The 16,753-nt window shown below is 46.1% G+C and overlaps 2 protein-coding genes across 10 annotated transcripts in view; one reads left to right on the forward strand and one right to left on the reverse strand.

Annotated features, from left to right (window-relative positions):
* Positions 1 to 4,199, reverse strand: part of RASSF7 (Ras association domain family member 7) — a 126,181-nt gene extending 121,982 nt beyond the window's left edge. For 4 of the 8 annotated variants that reach the window (XM_065591978.1, XM_065591976.1, XM_065591977.1 and 1 more), the window contains exons 1-2: positions 4,148 to 4,199; positions 2,132 to 2,204 (exon numbers count right to left, since the gene is read on the reverse strand). In XM_065591978.1, the coding sequence (XP_065448050.1) occupies positions 2,132 to 2,204; positions 4,148 to 4,184 (110 nt within the window). In that variant the 5' untranslated portion in view covers positions 4,185 to 4,199. Of the gene's footprint in view, positions 1 to 2,131; positions 2,205 to 2,466; positions 2,641 to 4,147 lie in introns of those variants that run through there. The other 4 variants (XM_042862143.2, XM_042862142.2, XM_042862145.2 and 1 more) reach the window with 3 other exon arrangements.
* The window catches only part of LMNTD2 (lamin tail domain containing 2), a 69,445-nt gene continuing 55,384 nt past the window's right edge, over positions 2,693 to 16,753 (forward strand). Inside the window, exons 1-3 of one of the 2 annotated variants that reach the window (XM_065591961.1) lie at positions 2,693 to 2,794; positions 7,617 to 7,682; positions 16,114 to 16,365. In XM_065591961.1, the coding sequence (XP_065448033.1) occupies positions 7,675 to 7,682; positions 16,114 to 16,365 (260 nt within the window). In that variant the 5' untranslated portion in view covers positions 2,693 to 2,794; positions 7,617 to 7,674. Of the gene's footprint in view, positions 2,795 to 6,796; positions 6,928 to 7,616; positions 7,683 to 16,113; positions 16,366 to 16,753 lie in introns of those variants that run through there. The other variant, XM_065591962.1, reaches the window with a different exon arrangement.

Genomic DNA, 16,753 nt, shown 5'->3' on the forward strand with positions numbered 1-16,753 from the left:
TCTCATGCTGAAAGGCCACCTTCACTTCACCCAGCTGGCAAAATGGGTACTTGCTCCATCAAGTTATGGCAGTCAAAGGCAGTCAGATGTGATGCTGACCACATCAGGCCTCTGTGTACGGTTGGCTATGAAACTGACATGCCTTAACCTGCATCAACCCAATGAGCTTGGGGGAACTTTGACTACTTTCCTTCCCAGCCTTCAATGAGACCACCAATGGCCAGTCAGGTACTATGACCTCATTTGCAAAGCTGCTCAGGATCCATAACTCCAGTTGAAGTCAGTGGGAATTGCAGCTGTCCAGGACCTCTGGAAATCAGGCCCTATCAATCCATCTCATCTACATCACCATGGAAACTATCCTGTTCTGGCCAAAAGATGGAGTATACAGCCACAAAGGTCTTTTCCAGCTTTCATTCCTATAAGATCTACCCACCCTTCCCCTCCCCTCCCCCCAATGACCAACACTTGGCTTTTATTTTGCTACTAAATAATCTTACAGATTTACAGCTCAGTGGCATTACATTTTGTATGTGTTATTGGCTATGAATTAGATATACTGGCCAGGACATAATGAAGGCCAGTGGCAGCCCAGGATATAACACGAGCAAGCAAAAGCGCCATTTAAAATTAAGTTGCTGCAAACACAAAGAAGGACAAAATCTTGCTCAAGCCTAATGTTAATTAGATGGCACAGTCCCTGGGTAGGCTTTGTACCCTCTCCCTTTGGGATTAAGGAGAGGGGTGTGAAGATCAGCAAGCTGAATGGCTGACAGTTGAAGGTTAACATTAGGTCAACAAGCCCTTTTCTCTGCCTTTCAGTTCTGAGACCCGGCAGGGGGTATAACCAAGGGCTTGCAGGGACCACATTTAACAAAAGGAATTCTCCTTTCTTTTCAGCCTCTTCTCCTCTATCGGAGATGAACTGTCTTTCCCTCCTCATTTTTAGAGTTGGACATAACTCCCCCAGTCTGCCAAATTGATTCTAATTTATAATGGCTCTGCTGATTTATCAGCCTGATGCATTTGCTTTCCAGACCCAGCTAACACCTGGGTCTGGCCTGGGAACCCAGCCCAGTTCCCTTGGATGAAGGATGCAAGAGGAAAAAGCCAAGCCATGATTTTCCTCCCCTTCAAAGCTGACTAGTCTCTCTTATGGACTAGCACAGCCTGCTCTGCATCTCTGACTGGTGACATAGCCAATCTGCTTCTATGTTGACATTACACTTTGCATGGACCCAAACTTCTGGAAGGGTTTATCACTGGGTACAATTCCTGGCTGCGACACAGGCTTCCTAGCCTAGGTGACTTTAGGCAAGTTACTTAGAGCCTGATTCTCCAGTTACACTAATACCCCTTTACACTGCCCAGAGTGGTGGAAAGCAGCCACTGTATAATTATATTGGATTCATAATGCCTGTAAATGTCCCTGTGTAGACAAGCCCTAAGACAGCCTTTCCAACCTTGGAAAGGAATCCTTCAAAGTTTGGAAGAGATGTTTGGATCAGGGTTTTTGGTTTGTGCCCATGCCTATGATTGCCCATGTCTATTAATAACATACAGAGGGCTTCACCTAAACAAAGGAGGAGATCTGCAAAAAATAAAAGGTTTTGGGTACTGCTGTCCTAAAATAAATGAAAATAAACTGAAGCCTGAGCACTTAAGATCCATCCAGAAAATAGAAATTGTTTGTCCGGCTTTGAAGCCGTTGATCTCAGAGCCGCGCGCCCCAGTCACTGTCGTAACCAACCATGACTTAGGAAGCATCACCCACCTCCCTCTGTATTTTTAAGTGAGAAGACCTTGCAAAGTCTCATTCCCAGAGTGTTACCTGGGTGAGACAGACGTGAATTCTGACTCCCAGAAAATAAATGCCTCCTGGATTTTGTCCAGTCCTGGGTAAATCTGCTCCTTTAACTGAAGATGGCCACTAGAGCCAACATTTTCAAAGGTCCAAGGTGGATACAGTAGTTCTCTCACTATGGTCTACCAGAATAGACAGACTGCCCTGTGGGAGGTACAGGGGGTTGGGATAGGAGCTTTCTGTTATGAGACAATCAGCATAAGATAAAAAATAAGAGAGAACCAGCAATACAAGTGTAACACTTGGCAAGCAGCATTCAGTACTTACAGTCTTCCTCCTGCATCCCTTTTCTCCTGCCAGCTTATCCAAGTCTGCCAGTTCCAGGGCCTGCCGGATTTTTCTGGAAGATAGAGAGAGATTTTTTTCAGTTTATGATGTTATTCCGAGGCCTGTGAAGTTCTTTCTCTCCTCAGGTTTGTTTAGCCATCATCATGTTTAGCTTGTGATATCAGGAACCAATGCAGCCATGTCACAATGTCCACTGCAGTGTACTATGAGATGGCTGCAACTCCAGATATTACAGACATGGATGCCAGCTCCCTTGGCATATGCTGCTACAAAGCTGGCATAACAGCAGCCACTGGGTTAATCCACCCCATTACCTTCAGCTGACAGAGAAACCTGCATCCAGTCCAGTCACCCTGCTACTCCCATGACTAGTTCCTCCACTGATCTCTCTCCAACACACAGTGAATGCAGCTCACCCACGTCTGCCCCATCTGACCTAGACTGACTTTGCTTTATGCTCTCCAAACATGGCTCTTTCCTGCTACTCTGCCTCTCAGCAACAGGTTTCAGTGGTCTGCCCCTCCCTTTAGCACTGTTACTATGGTGACATCAACAGAGACCTAAGTAGGCCCCAGGGACAGAGACATGCAGCCAGTATGATTATGATCACAAAGCCCTCAGAGGAGCAGGAGCTGGCAGCTGGTGAGTTACAGGGACATAAGTGTGTGGGGCAGGCACCTGCGCAGTTCCATCTACTTGTAATGGGAACATTTGCAATCCAGCCTGAGCTATTCAAGCTGTATTCAGACACAGGCCTTAGGAAAAAAAAGTCCTACAGAATTTAATCAAATTACTAATCTTTCTATAGACTTTTGGGCCATCCAGTGGCATTTAATTGTATCCCTGCTTTAGGATAATGTAAAAAAATACAGAAAAGTTACCATTTTCTCTTCTCTGCTATAGTTTATTTTGGAATACGGTAATTGCTACAGAACCCCATTACATCTCCATATAACCGTGTTACATTCTATAACTTGTTTCCCTAAGGGAGTTTGCATTTTTAATGACTATGTTAATACTTAGCACTTACAGAGTGCCTTCCATCCAAGGATCTCCAAGCACTTCACAGAGGTGACTAAGCATACTTATCCCTATTTTACAAATGGAGAAATTGAGGCACAGAGATTAAGGCCCCTGATTTCGAATACCTCTGTTTTTAGATGTCCAACTTGAGACACTTTCATCCCAATTTTGCCAAGTGTTGAGAACCCACAACTCCAACTGCCACCAACAGGACTTGTGGGTACAGAGCAGCTCTGTAACTTGGGCCCAGAGTGCTTTGAGATGGACACCCAGAATTTAAGGCACCCAAAAATCAGTGGCCGAGCTTAAAAACGTAGCTGTCAATGATTTCTCCAATACCACTCAGCAAGTCTCCAGCACAGATGGAATTAGGAACCCAGTCTCCTGTCTCCCACTCCTATGCCTCCCATAATCATGCTCATAAAACCTCAAGAAGCACAATAAATGTGGAAAAACCTTTCAACAGATCATTGTGGAGCAGACAGGTGGAGAAGAGGGCTTCCACGCAGAGCTCAGAGGAGAGACTGTGGCAGGGAAGCTGGTCAACAGGGGAGAAATCAGTGACTTCACAAAGATCTGTCTGTGACATGTGAATCAATCAAGATCAGTTCTAAGCCAAACCTCTGCCAAGCAACAAGCTAAAGTAACCTGCAAGCCATCCATATACCTACCGAGATCTTCTCCCCCCTTATTATTATCTCTAGACTCTATTGCTTCTATTATGGTAACGCTGCTCTAGAGCCATAGATTATAAGGTCAGAAGGGACCACGACAATCTAGCACCGCGATACTCAATTAGATCTACCCATGGGCCAATTTGAGAATGTTATGACAAGAGGCAGGCCATTTGCGCAGACAGCTGACAAAATAATTATAAAAAAAGCTTCAGCTGCCAATATATAAAGACCTTGATTACAACATAAGTATTAGTGTTTCTATCTTTTAACAAAGTTTATAAATCAACAATATTACCTGTGTTTGTGGCGATCTCTAATGGGAGAGGTGACATTGACGATCTCTGGCAAGCTTTGTGAAGAGTGGTTTACAGGAGGTCAGAGCAAGGCACATGCACTGGTGAAGATCTCATCTGGCAGGCAATTACGGTGTTGGTGTTTTATAATGTTCATGGTAGAAAACCCAGATTTGCAGAGCTACGTTGATCCGAACCTCATTAAAAGATAGATGACTAGATTCTGGCTATTCTGAAATTGGTCAGCGTACTGAGTCCAGAAATCACCAAGTCCCACTTCTCTGAATTTTGCCTTCAAGGCATCTGAGCTCTGGGGCCTTACAATTTCTAATTAAAGGCACCTTCATCAATTGAGTCAAGACTGTGCTTTGCTTCAGAAGGGCAAGGTCCATCGGCAGAAGAGACAACAAACAGATCATGAAAAAATCAAAGCAAATCCTTTGGAATTTTAAAATTCTCAATCGCATTTTAAAATTTTTGATCAAATTGTTTAGGAATTCTTGCATCATTTTCATTGAAGTTTTATCAGTATCAACAACACAATGTGGGAAAGTGCAACATCTTTCCTGTAAAGATTTCAAGATTCCTCTGAAAGGCACACACTTTTTCAATAGATCCTCAGCACTGCTTGCACGGCCTTGGAGCTGCAAGTTGAGGGAATTCAAGTGACCAGTCATATCGCACAGAAAAGCTACCTGTGACACGGGGGGGGACATCATTCATATATTCCAGGAACTCACAAGCCTTGTTGGTCTTGTGGTCTGAAAGAAATTCTATTATTTCTTTTTGAAGCGCACAAAACCTCTCTAACACATGCCCCCTACTTTACCAGCCGTCCTTGTGCTGCAACAGGTCACTGTATTCCGCTGAAACATCTTGTAAAAGAGCTTTAAAAAGACAATGCTGCAAGCTGGAAGTTGAGTGTATGTAATTCACTAATCTCATCACAATACCTATTGTTTTTTTCAAGACCCCAAACAACTTATTGCACAGGATAGTCTGGTGAATGATGCAGTGAAGTATATTTAATGAAGGGTGTATTGCTGCCAAACATGAAGCAAAGCCTTTCTCTTCCCCTGTCATGGAGAGATCTCTGTCTGTAACAAGCAAGCCTTTTACCTTTTCAAAAATGATCTCTCCTATGGTGTAGGTTTCTAATGGTATTAAGCACAAAAATTCTTCCTTGAAAATTTCACCATCATAAACTCTAACGAACAGCGATAGCTGGGAAGTGTTATTTAAATCGCTTGGTTTAAATCGCTTGGTTTGTCCACTACAAGAGACATGTATTTGACATTATGTCAATCGGAAAGCAGTACTGACAAACAGTCCTCATATATTACCTCGTCTTCACACTGCCATGGAATCAGACAGGGGAACTTGCTTCACGTGGTTCACAATGTCATCTTTGTTTTTATCTCTGGTAAAAAGCTCCTCCAGCATTTCCAATGTGCACTCCTTCACAAGCTCAGCATCCAGAAACGGCTTTTTCTTTTTAGCTAGTACCAACATTATCTGAAGAGAAGCAGCTGTTGCTTTTTCCTGTACAGCTGCTGCTGTTGTGAGAATGACATTTGAATATGATCCGAAGACGTCAGATTTTCAATTTTGTCACATTGTGCAACACTGCCAGGAGGCTAGGCTGCATTGAAGTTACTGTACTTTGATTCAAAGTTGTACCTCACATTGATGACCTTAAAGATGGATACAGTGGTTTGGCATATTAAACACAATGGTTTTGTGTTTAAACGAAATGGCATAATAAAAAGAAAATCCACTGTCCAGTTTGGGTTAAAAACTCAGTTTTTACTGTCAACTTTGCAACATTTACTCCCACTCACATTCATTTTTTGGCTCCGTTTCCATCACTAATGAAAAAATGAGTGGCTTTGTAGCTCAATTGTAACTGATGCTATTGCAAGAACTTAAGATCCAGTAAGCAGTGCTTAATTTGTGCCGGGGCTAACTGGGGCTGAAGCCCAGCACCTTGAGGCTTGGCGGTTCATAGCCCCAGCACCTCTGGGCTCCTTGCTAGCAGCGACCACTTTCCAGGTGCCCAGCTCTGAAGGCAGTGCAGCCACCAGCAGCAGCGCAGAAATAAGGGTGGGAATACCATTTGACTTCTTTGTCTGTCTACACTAGGGGCTTACACTGGTGCAACTACACCAGTGGCTGACCACTGATGGCTGTGATGGCAAAGGCAAAATCTTAGGTCAGATCTATACTATAGACCTATATCAGCATAACTATGTTGCTTAGGGATGTAAAAAATTCACATCCCTGAGCAATGTAGTTATACCAATTTAGCACTATCTACATGAAGGGTTATGTCAACGGGAGAACTTTTCCTGTTGACATAATCCATCTCCCAAAGTAGCTAAGTCTGCCGACAGGAGAAGATTTGAACTTGGAAATGGTTCCTGATTTTGATTGTATTTTTTGTGTATTATATTATTGAAGATCGCCTCATCCAGGGCCCTGACTTTGGTCACCCCGCCTGCCCCAACAACCGTGAGTGAAATTAACAAGGATGCCAGAAATAGCCCCTAATCCCGCGGTTCAGACCACGGGGTGAACAGCTAAATTTAAACTGTTCTTATGCAGGCAGCAGGCTACCTGGGGAGGCTTCTCCCTCAGCCAGTCCCCCTGCTCCCTGCTACAAGCTAGAGGGGAGCCCCTGAAGCCCCTGCGGAGTGGGAGGGTCAGGGGAACGCGGAGCCTAGCCGTGTCAGGCAGCCTGGCTGGAGGAGGAGAGGGAGAGAAACAACAAACAAATGTGACAGTGAGTTTTCCCTTTCCAAGCTTTTATTAGCTTTGAGTTTGAACTTTTTGTTATGCAGCCAAAAGAGGTGAAAGTAAGCCAGTACTGAATGCTCCACTTATTTGCTGGTACACTACTGCACCTTTTTTTACCGGTACTCCATACTGGGCCGTACCTGCTTACTTTCACCTCTGCCCCACCCCCACTTTCCTGTAACTTACCAGAGTAAATGGCACCAGTGCAACACATCTACCGTAGGCATTTGGACTAGGTTAGTAGCTACATCAGTGCCAACTTCTAGTGTAGACAGAGAATTTGCCTCCTAAAGGGTATGTCTACACAGCAACTGGACACTTGTGGCTGGCCCGTGCCAGATGACTCAGCCTCACGGGACTCAGGCTGCGGGGCTGTTTCACTGCTGTGTAGACTTCCAGGCTCAGGCTGGAGCCCAGGTTGTAGGACCCTGTGAGGTGGGAGGGCAGCAGCCCGAGCCCAGAAGTCTACGCAGTAATGAAACAACCCCACAGCCTAAGCCCTGCAAGCCCAAGTCCGGTGGCATGGGCCAGCCACAGGTTTTTCTTTACTGTGTAGACATACCCCAAGAGGCTTTCAGTTCTAGGGCTTCACTTGGCAGGTCATTCCATGATCTAATTGATTTCACTGAGGTAATATGGTTCCTACCTGCTAACAAAGATTTCTTCTTTTCTTAGTTGCAGATCAACCTATAGCAGTAACTGTTTGGAGCTGGTGTGAAGAGCCAGATAAAGAATGGGTGGGTAAGTACAGAGGCATAAAGTGATAACAATATGGGGATGCAGGGCAGGAAATTAACTCCTTTTCCTTGTCTCACCCCCATAGGATACGCCTGTCTGCAAAGTCCCACATAGACAGCAGAGGTGTTCACAGGCCACTTCACCTTGAACGGTCCCTTGAACTATGTGCTAACCATAGGCGCTGATTCTGTGGGTGCTCTGGGGCAGGAGCACCCACAGAGAAAAATTAGTGGGTGATCTGCACCCACTGGCAGCCAAGCTCCCCTCATTCCCTGCCCCACCAGCGCCACGTCCCCGCTCCTCCACCTACCTCCCAGAGCTTCCCGTCCAGCCACCGCCAAACAGCTGTTTGGCAGTGTTAGCACGCTCCAGGAGGGAGGGGAAGGAGTGGGAACGCGGCGCGCTCAGGTGAGGAGGTGGGGAAGAGGTGGGGCTAGGGCGAGGATTTGGGGAAGGAGTTGAAATATTGGCAGGGAAGGGATGGAATTGGGGCAGGGACTTTGGGGAAGGGGTTGGAATGGGGACAGGGAAGGGGTGGGAAGAGGCGGGGCAGGGTGCGGGCCTCGTGGAAGGGGTGGAGTGGGGGCAGGGTTGGGGACGGGGGGGTCAAGCATCCACGGGAAAGAGAGGAAGTCGGCGACTATAGTGCTAACTATTTATGTTGAACAATTTGTTCCATCTTGACACACTGAGTTCCTTTCCCAGACCGGAAGAAGAGCTCTCTGTAGCTCAAAGCTTCTCCCTCTTTCACCAACAGAAGTTGGTCCAATAAAATATTACCTCACCTACCTGATCACACACAGGGTTTTTGTCTGTAGTTAAGTGCTGCTGGTAACAGCCACTGTTTGTGACAAGATGCTGGACTAGACTGGCCATTGGTCTGATCCCAGGAGAGTCTAAAATGAGAAGGAAATCATTGCAAGCCCCATGTGCTCACAGCTATTAGCAAATCCAGGCAGAAAATGGACAAAAGTTCTTTGGGCAACTGCAAAATGCAGCCATGAACATACACCAATGAGGCTGGCGAGGAATGGTTTGTGTAATTCATAAAAACCTGTGGGCTGTGCCCTGCAGTTCTTCCTTTTACTCCAAAGGAAGGTTTATCTGACTAAAGACTAAGTAAAGATTTCAGAATTTGACCTAGAAGATAAAAAGACCCAGGATATAGGGTTCATTTCAGGATTCTGTTTATGTGTTTTTAATAACCTGTTAAGAATCTGCCTACCCCAGAATTTTATGGTAGGGGATAGTGGACTAATCCAATTAAAAATGCAATAGTTGATGTCATTTTGATGTTGATTTAGTAAAGCCAAAGAAAATTATCCCAAGGAAGCCAAAAAATGGGAACATCAGACACTCACAATAAACCTTACTCCATAAGGGCCTGCAGTTCAAATTTCTCAAATTCTAAAATACAACAAAGCCACATGAAGGAGTCAAGCAACAGACATGTCTTCATATATTTCTCTCCAATATCAAATGGCTCAAGTCTCAGCTGCTGACTTCAGCAGAGCTACTCCTGATTTACACGAGTGTAAGTGCAAAGAAAACCAGATCCACAGAATTAGAAGACTTGGTATATATTCTTGACTCACTTGCTGTGTTATTTTGCACACGTCACCTGCCTCCAAATTTTCAGAAGTAGTCAATGATTTGAGATACCCTCAGTTTTTGGGCAAAAATCAGCGGCCCTTTAGAAAATGTTGGCCTTCATGGCTCTGTGCCTCAGTTTCCCCAATGTGAAATGGGAGTAATAACCCTTGCAACTCTTTGTAAAGCATTTTTAAGACCCCTATATATAAATGAAAGAATTGTTATAAATCAGCACTTCAGAGGGCATGCACAAATCTCAGAGCAATTAAGCCACTTACTATACCCCACACCACAGTGATACAAAGAGTGGATTACACAGGGCTCTTTCAAACCTCCCCAGCTCAGGGCAATTAAATCCTTACCCTTTTCTTTAAACTAGACAATGACATAACCATATGAGGCTTAACCGGCCAGTATCGGTACACAACAGAGGTGAGCAAACAGTGATAAAACATCAGAGAGTCCATCATGAGCTTATCTTAAGTCAGAGACTGCCTGATGGGCTATATCTACACTGGTAATTTTAGGGAGATCTCCTATCTTTCCCCTAACAATGGTATTAGGGAGGGTGAGAGTGCTGGCACATGGACCAGGGCACATTGGTGCTACCACAATACAAATAAAGAGATAAATAATAATAATAGTGTAGTCTTGATGCAGGCATTTTTATCTCCATGTTGTCTAGACTTGCACAGATCAGGCCTAGATAACATGATGGTAAAAACAACAGTGGCTTGTAACTCTCCCACTCTTAGTCCCAGTGGTGGGAGATTTCCCTAAAATTGCTGCTGTAGACAAGGCCATAAAATGATTCCCATCCTTTGATGCCAAAGGCACAGGGCAATACATCTCATTCCTAGTTTCTACACATATCTGACTTTTAAAGGTCAGGCTAATTGTGGTTTAGCTCCTTCACACATGCTCCCAAGGGAAGAGACTGGAACAAAGAACCCCATTATCACCTAAGACTTTGTCTTCACTGCTACAAAAAGGTGTGGTTTTACCACAGGTTAAGTAAGGCGTTGTCTACACTGTCACTTTACAGCGCTGCAACTTTCTCGCTCAGGGGTGTGAAAAAACCACAGTGCCAGTGTAGACAGTGCCCCCCAGTGCTGGTAGCTACTCCCCTCGTGGGCGTGGTTTCTCCCAGCACTGGTAGCTACTCCCCTCGTGGGGGTGGTTTAGGGTGACCAGATGTCCCGATTTTATAGGGACAGTCCTGATATTTGGGTCTTTTTCTTATATAGGCTCCTATTATCCCCCACCCCCGTCCTGATTTTTCACACTTACTGTCTGGTCACCCTCGGGTGGTTTCTCCCAGCGCTGGTGCCACGACTACATAGCACATGCTTTAACGTTGCTAGTGAAGACATACCCTTAACAGGCAAAAACCCAATGGAGATGAGGAACTGTAGTGTACTGTGAGGTAGACTAGGTGAGGTCAACCGAGGTAAGGAGTGTAGTGTTGACCTCGCTTAGCTATCTTGTGGTAAACAAGACAGGTGCCTCTCTCCACTAGCATTTTACAGCAAGATAACTGTTTCTCTCACTCCAAAAAACCTCAGCTTTTTGGCAGTGAAAACATAACCTTAGTCGACCAAAGATGAGTGCAGGTGCAAAGGAATCTGCAATGTGGCAAAAGCTCATGACAGCTCTGTGTGCACTTATGTATTTATGCACTAGCCCACAAGACATGGCCCTGCCCTGGGTCTGACTGTGGAGACCGTAAAGTATTCAGCAAAAACGGCTAATTCCAAACACTTTACCTTTTCAATTACATGTCACTGACTTTAATGGGATGGCAAGGTACCATATATACTCTTGTAGAAGCCATAAGCTAACCCCTCCACTTTGTAGGGGTAGGGCTCAGTTCCTCAAATTAGGGTCTCATGTTCTTTGTAAGGGGCTTTGCTGTCTTCTAGACGGGGCAGGAGCTGCCCACCAGCTCCTACTTCTCCCCTCCCTACACCCACAATCCAGCTGATTGGCCGGAGCCTTTCTCCAAAAACCTCCACTAAAGCAGAGCCCGGTGGAGTCTGCCAACTTGTGTGGACCCTGTTGTAATAATTACAATCCAGCAGAGGCTCTTCACAGCTTTAATGCTAATCAAGCAGAGGGTGCACTGTGCGGAGCATTTTGGATCCCAACCAAAGAGCAAAGGGACACAAACTTCAAGGCTTCCCGCCTCCTCCCTGTGTCTTCTCACTGGGCAACAAACACCGTGCACATAGCACACCACGTAGCCAGGATCCCGAGCAGCTATGCTCGCTCTCACCCTCCCGCACCGGCAGTACTGACAGAGCTCCACAGCGGAGCTTGTTTGATCTTCAGTCACAGGCAATGACCTGGCACGGCATTGCTTTGAGCCAGTAATGAGACCTTCAAGGAACTCCCAGACTGGAAAGTGTAATGTCCCAGAAAGATCCGACCACCGCCACCTGCCCTCTCTGTATTCCTGACCAAGACTTGGGAACAACCAAGAGAGAGACCGACTCTCCTTCCCCCTCAAGAAGAATCCATCCCAGTCTTTCCACAAGATCCAGTGCACACAGGGACACTTTGGGAGTGTTAGCTACTAACACCTACACATGGAGCTAGAGAGTGGGTGTGTTTCAATTAAAATGATAGGCTTAAGAGGAAAGGCATATTGAGGGTCACATGCTGCCTAGGAGATGATGACAGCTTGATGTCTGCTCTCCTCAAGTGAAATTTGATCTTATTATTCATCAATGTTTTCATATCTCATTAAATACAATGAGACAAACTCACCATCCCAGAGCGCCCTCTCCCAGTGAGAGCCAGCGTGGCAACACTTTCACTTCCCCTGGACTCCTACGGCCTGGTGTGGTGATATGGCCCTCAGGCCAGGTCACGCTACTGTCCACCCCTTCCGGAGAATCAATGTCCTGCATGGCACTAGTCACCAACACAGGTTCCATCCCCTCCAGGGCTCTTTCAGAGCAGGGGATTCCCAGACCTCTCCCTGGTGCTCGCCCACAGAAAAGCCCCAAACAGAACCACACACGACATAAGCCACTCTGCCCATCCTACGCTTGAGCTTTCAGTTTCCCTGGGTTCTCCCCAGCTCCCTGCTCCTCTTCCAGAGTACCAACCCACAGGGTTGCCTGCCTGAGGTCTTGTTCCTTTGTCAAGTCCCGCCACAGGGGCTCAGGCCACTCCTGTTGCTTCTCAGTGTCTCTGCCATCCCTGACCCTTTGCCAGAGCTCCCTTCTAGGAGAGGATCCCAAGGCCTTCTCACCCTCGCTGCTCTGAGTGCCTCCCTTTATGGGACAACCCAGCTCCTCCCCAGCTGGGTCTGCTAATGAACTGTACCTAATGCACCCTCCAGGTGCCACCAGTGAGCTAGCTGAGTCTTTGGGCTCCCAGTAACCTTTTTGCTGCCCACATGGGATGTATACACCCCATCAAGCACAAAAATTCAAAAAGTAAAAAAAAAAAACCACACCAAAAAACATTGCCCAGATACTTCCTGGATTGCCACCGATGGATTCAAATGGATAAATATATAAGAGGCTGAAGACTCACTTGCTTAAGCAATCTCCTCCTCCTGGATGCAGAGCCTAGCACAGGAAATAGCAGCTGAGAGGAAAAAAACAGGCATTTTAATAGAGACACATTCCCTCAGAGATAAAGGCTCTCATGTCAAATCCCGAATGTCTTACTTAGAAAATAAGTTACAAAAAGCAAAAGTTGAGGGACAACGAGCAGCAGATTTATATCTTTGTCGAGCTTTTCAGCAGAGCTCAGCAAGAAAAGAGCAGCATTTAATGAGTGGGTGCAGATTCCCAGGTGAACTGGCTGTGAGGTACGGTCTCACATATGCTGCTATCTCCACCACGCATTTGGCTGCTTTGACCAAATTCTTTTAAGACTTCATCTAAGGGTATGGCTACATTATATGGCTTTTAGCGATGGCTGTGCTGCTACAGCCGTGCCGCTAAAAGACACGCAGTGTAGCTGCTGTTTGTCAGCAGGAGAGCGCTCCTGCGGACAAAGCGCTGCTCACACCGGCACTTTTTGTCAGTAAAACTTTTGTCATTCGAGGTGTGTGTGTGTGTGGGTTTTTTTAACACTCCTGAACAACAAAAGTTTTGCTAACAAAGTGCTAGTGTAGACAAAGCCTAAGGCAAGACAAGACCTCCAGACACACAGCTCTGAACTGACTGGAAAGAGGCCTATGTATCAATGGAATCCATTCCTCTACAAGGGCGGGATATAAATCCCCAATAAAGGAGCATCAGCACAACTCAAGTCTTAGGTCTTGTCTGTATTAGAAAGGGGTTGGCAGTACAGCTATACTGGTAGAGCCATCCAGGCAAAAACCCCTAGTGGAGATGCAGCTTATTTTAGCAACAGAGTTCTTTTGCCGGTATCGCTTATCCTAGTTCCCCGAACAAAATAAGATACACCAGCAAAAGGACTGTTTTGCTGGTGTACCTGTGTCTAGACTAGGGCTCTTGTGGACAGGGCTGTGAGTTTTTTCATATAGCTATGCCAATAAAACTTTTAAGCGTAGACCAGGTCTTAGTGTCATTAATCCCAGACTCTTAGAGGTCTGGTATACAACAGAGAGGTAGAAAACCATAGGTTGCACCTGTTCCGTCTGCTGCCATACCTGCAGGGATCGACCTATTTTAGAATACAGACCTCTCTGGAGACATTATGAGCATGATATAAGAAGCAGCCTCTATTTTTATAGGCCCAATTTTTCACCCACTATTAATTACAGGCACAAATCATAGCACTTAGACATCTAAGGCCTAACCTACATTCAGTTTATTCACTGATTAATTAAATCAGTGCAGCCCTCTAGCAGAGATGCAGTTATGTCGACAGAGAAGTGTTTAATCAAAACAAGTTATATTGAAATAACCGTGTTTCTATTGACATAACTGAATGCACACTAGGGGACTTCACCTATTTAACAAAATTGCTTTTTCTACAGACCAGGTCCAAATGCTATGGATTGTGTCCACAAAATTGGAAGTGCTGTCCACACAATAGGAGCTCTCTTCTTCCTTGTGTGCACTAGATCCACTTACCCGTGTATTCTGTACTCATCAACCATCTTTCCCTCCCATGTTTCTGACCCTCGTCTCAACCCAACCTTGCCCCTAGTTTGGGCAGTTCGATTTCTCTGTTGGGTGGCCCATATGTGAAATGAGTCTGATACTTTCAGTCCAATTCCTAGGGACAGGTGTCCACATCACAAACCACAAACGGAAATCAGTTAGCACCCTGGCGGGCAGTCTCAGCAGGGAGCCTGGGGACTGAATGAGCCATGGACACTTTACAAGAGGTCTCCCACATCAGAGCTGAGGCCCGTTAATGGGGCAGCGTGGGGAAGGTTTGCACTCTCATTGTCCATGCCACACCCTGTTCTGTGGATGGAGGACTTCAGTCTCCATTACCTTTCATAAGCACTTCATTTGCACACACAGCCTGTGATCCAATGCTGCATGACTTCAGCTTCACCTCGGTTTTATTGGGAGAAATGCTAGTGTAAAGCCGGAGTCATGCACTGTTGAATCACGTGCACAATTATGATGACATCAAACACCGCACAAGCAATAAGGCGGAAACTATCCATCTTTTATTAGCCTATACAACATGTTTGTATATATAATTATCATGAATAGAATAAGAGAATGGGGAATGCTATGCTGCAGTAGGTGAACAGAAACATTGTAAAATCTTCACTGAGCACCCAATCTGGAGTAGCCTTTGTTCTCGTTGAACTCAGACTCAGGTTAGCTGAGTATTCTAGTTTCTTATACTCCTGATTTTTAGTAACAAGGACAATAGAGGCAAATAAGCACCCCCCTCAGCCTTTATACTGAGGGCTAGATGGGGACTTGGGCCTGGTCTTCATTGGGAAATGAGGTTGGTATAACTACTTTGCTCAATCCACACCCCTGGATGATGCAGTTAAACCGACCTAACCCCGCGGTGTAGACAGTGCTAGGGCGATGGATGAATTCTCTCATCAGCCTAGCTACTGCCTCTCCAGGAGGTGGAGTACCTACGCTGTTGGAAGAAGCCCTCCTGTGGGCATAGGTAGTCTCTTTAGTGAAGCTCTGTCTACAGTGGCACCTCTGCAGCGTTTTAAGTACAGACAAGCCCTTGGACTACAGACCCATGCAGGGGAGTAAAAGGACTAAGAACCCTCCCCACCCCCATAAATCCTTGTGTGGGCTACACGGGCTACAGCTCCCACTTTACTCCACATTAGAGCCCTGAGGTGGGACCAGGATCCCAAGGGTCCCACAGGACCCGCTGCCATAACAGTGGGAGTGGGATGGGAGCAGAATTAAAAATAGTCCTGCATTGGGCTCTACTTCCCATCTAGAGCAGGGGAGTGGGGAGTATGCAGGAAGGGGCAAGGAATGGGAGAAGTTTTGGGTCCCGCACCAAATGCACCAACCGGTGGAGCTGAGCCGGCAAGGGAGTGTTGAAGTTTGCTACTCCTCATCCCTCTCTCTCCTGGAGCAAGGAATTATGTCTCAGGCATGATGCCGCCTGGGGCTATTCCTGGTTGGGGTCGCTTATGCAGCACTCCTTGCTCAGGGCTGTGCTTAAAGGCACAATCTATCCCAGTGGAATTACTTATAAAGTCTTACTCCTCGTGACTAAGGCCCTATGGTAAGCAAGTGGTAGCAGGTGGGGCTAATAATAATGTACATCAGCGGAGGTGAGAGCTGGAGCATCATTTCCTGATGTCGGAGAGGTCCATGATGATAGGGAAAGAAGGAAGGGCATCATATTGGCTTGCTTGGGAGGAACAGGCACTCTCTATACACAATTATTTCTCCTTTCCCAGGAGGCCTCCAGAGAATTTGCCTTTGCTGCCTGGAGATGATCCTCGAGCCATGGGAGAAACACAGAAAGAAGACAAGCTGCACAGGCCCCACTCCAATAGGAGTGAGGGTCTGGGAGAAGACACTATCTGCAACCAGGCTCCATCCGTAGACACTGAGAGCAGCATGCAGCCTGCCAGAGAGGATGGGGGCCAGGGAGAAGATGGCACCAGCTGCTATTGGATTCTTTCTGTAGCCTCCGAGCAACAGCCCAAGTACGTATCAATGCACTCACTCTGCCGCTAAGTTTTCAAGTGTGCCATCAGCATAACACCCCCTTTGTATATCAATAGCATCCTCTGAAGAGCTGAAAGCCCTTCACATCCATCGATTGCTTCACAAATCTGGTGGGAAGTAAGTATTATCCCTATTTTAGAGGGGCTATGTTGACACACTGAGAGGTGAAAGGACATACCCAAGGCCACTCAAAAGTCTGAGGCAGAGAAGGGAATAGTATCCAGATTTTCTTGAGTCCCAATACCATGTCCTACCACAAAAACCTCTCTCACTTTATGGCTCTCATTTCCTACCACTTGCCCATTCTAGTTAACACATGGAATACAATTTTCAAAATTGGGGAGTTTCTAGGACAGGCAATCCTGC

The sequence above is a fragment of the Chrysemys picta genome, chromosome 4, assembly GCF_011386835.1.
Source record: "Chrysemys picta bellii isolate R12L10 chromosome 4, ASM1138683v2, whole genome shotgun sequence".
Lineage (NCBI taxonomy): Eukaryota > Metazoa > Chordata > Testudines > Emydidae > Chrysemys > Chrysemys picta.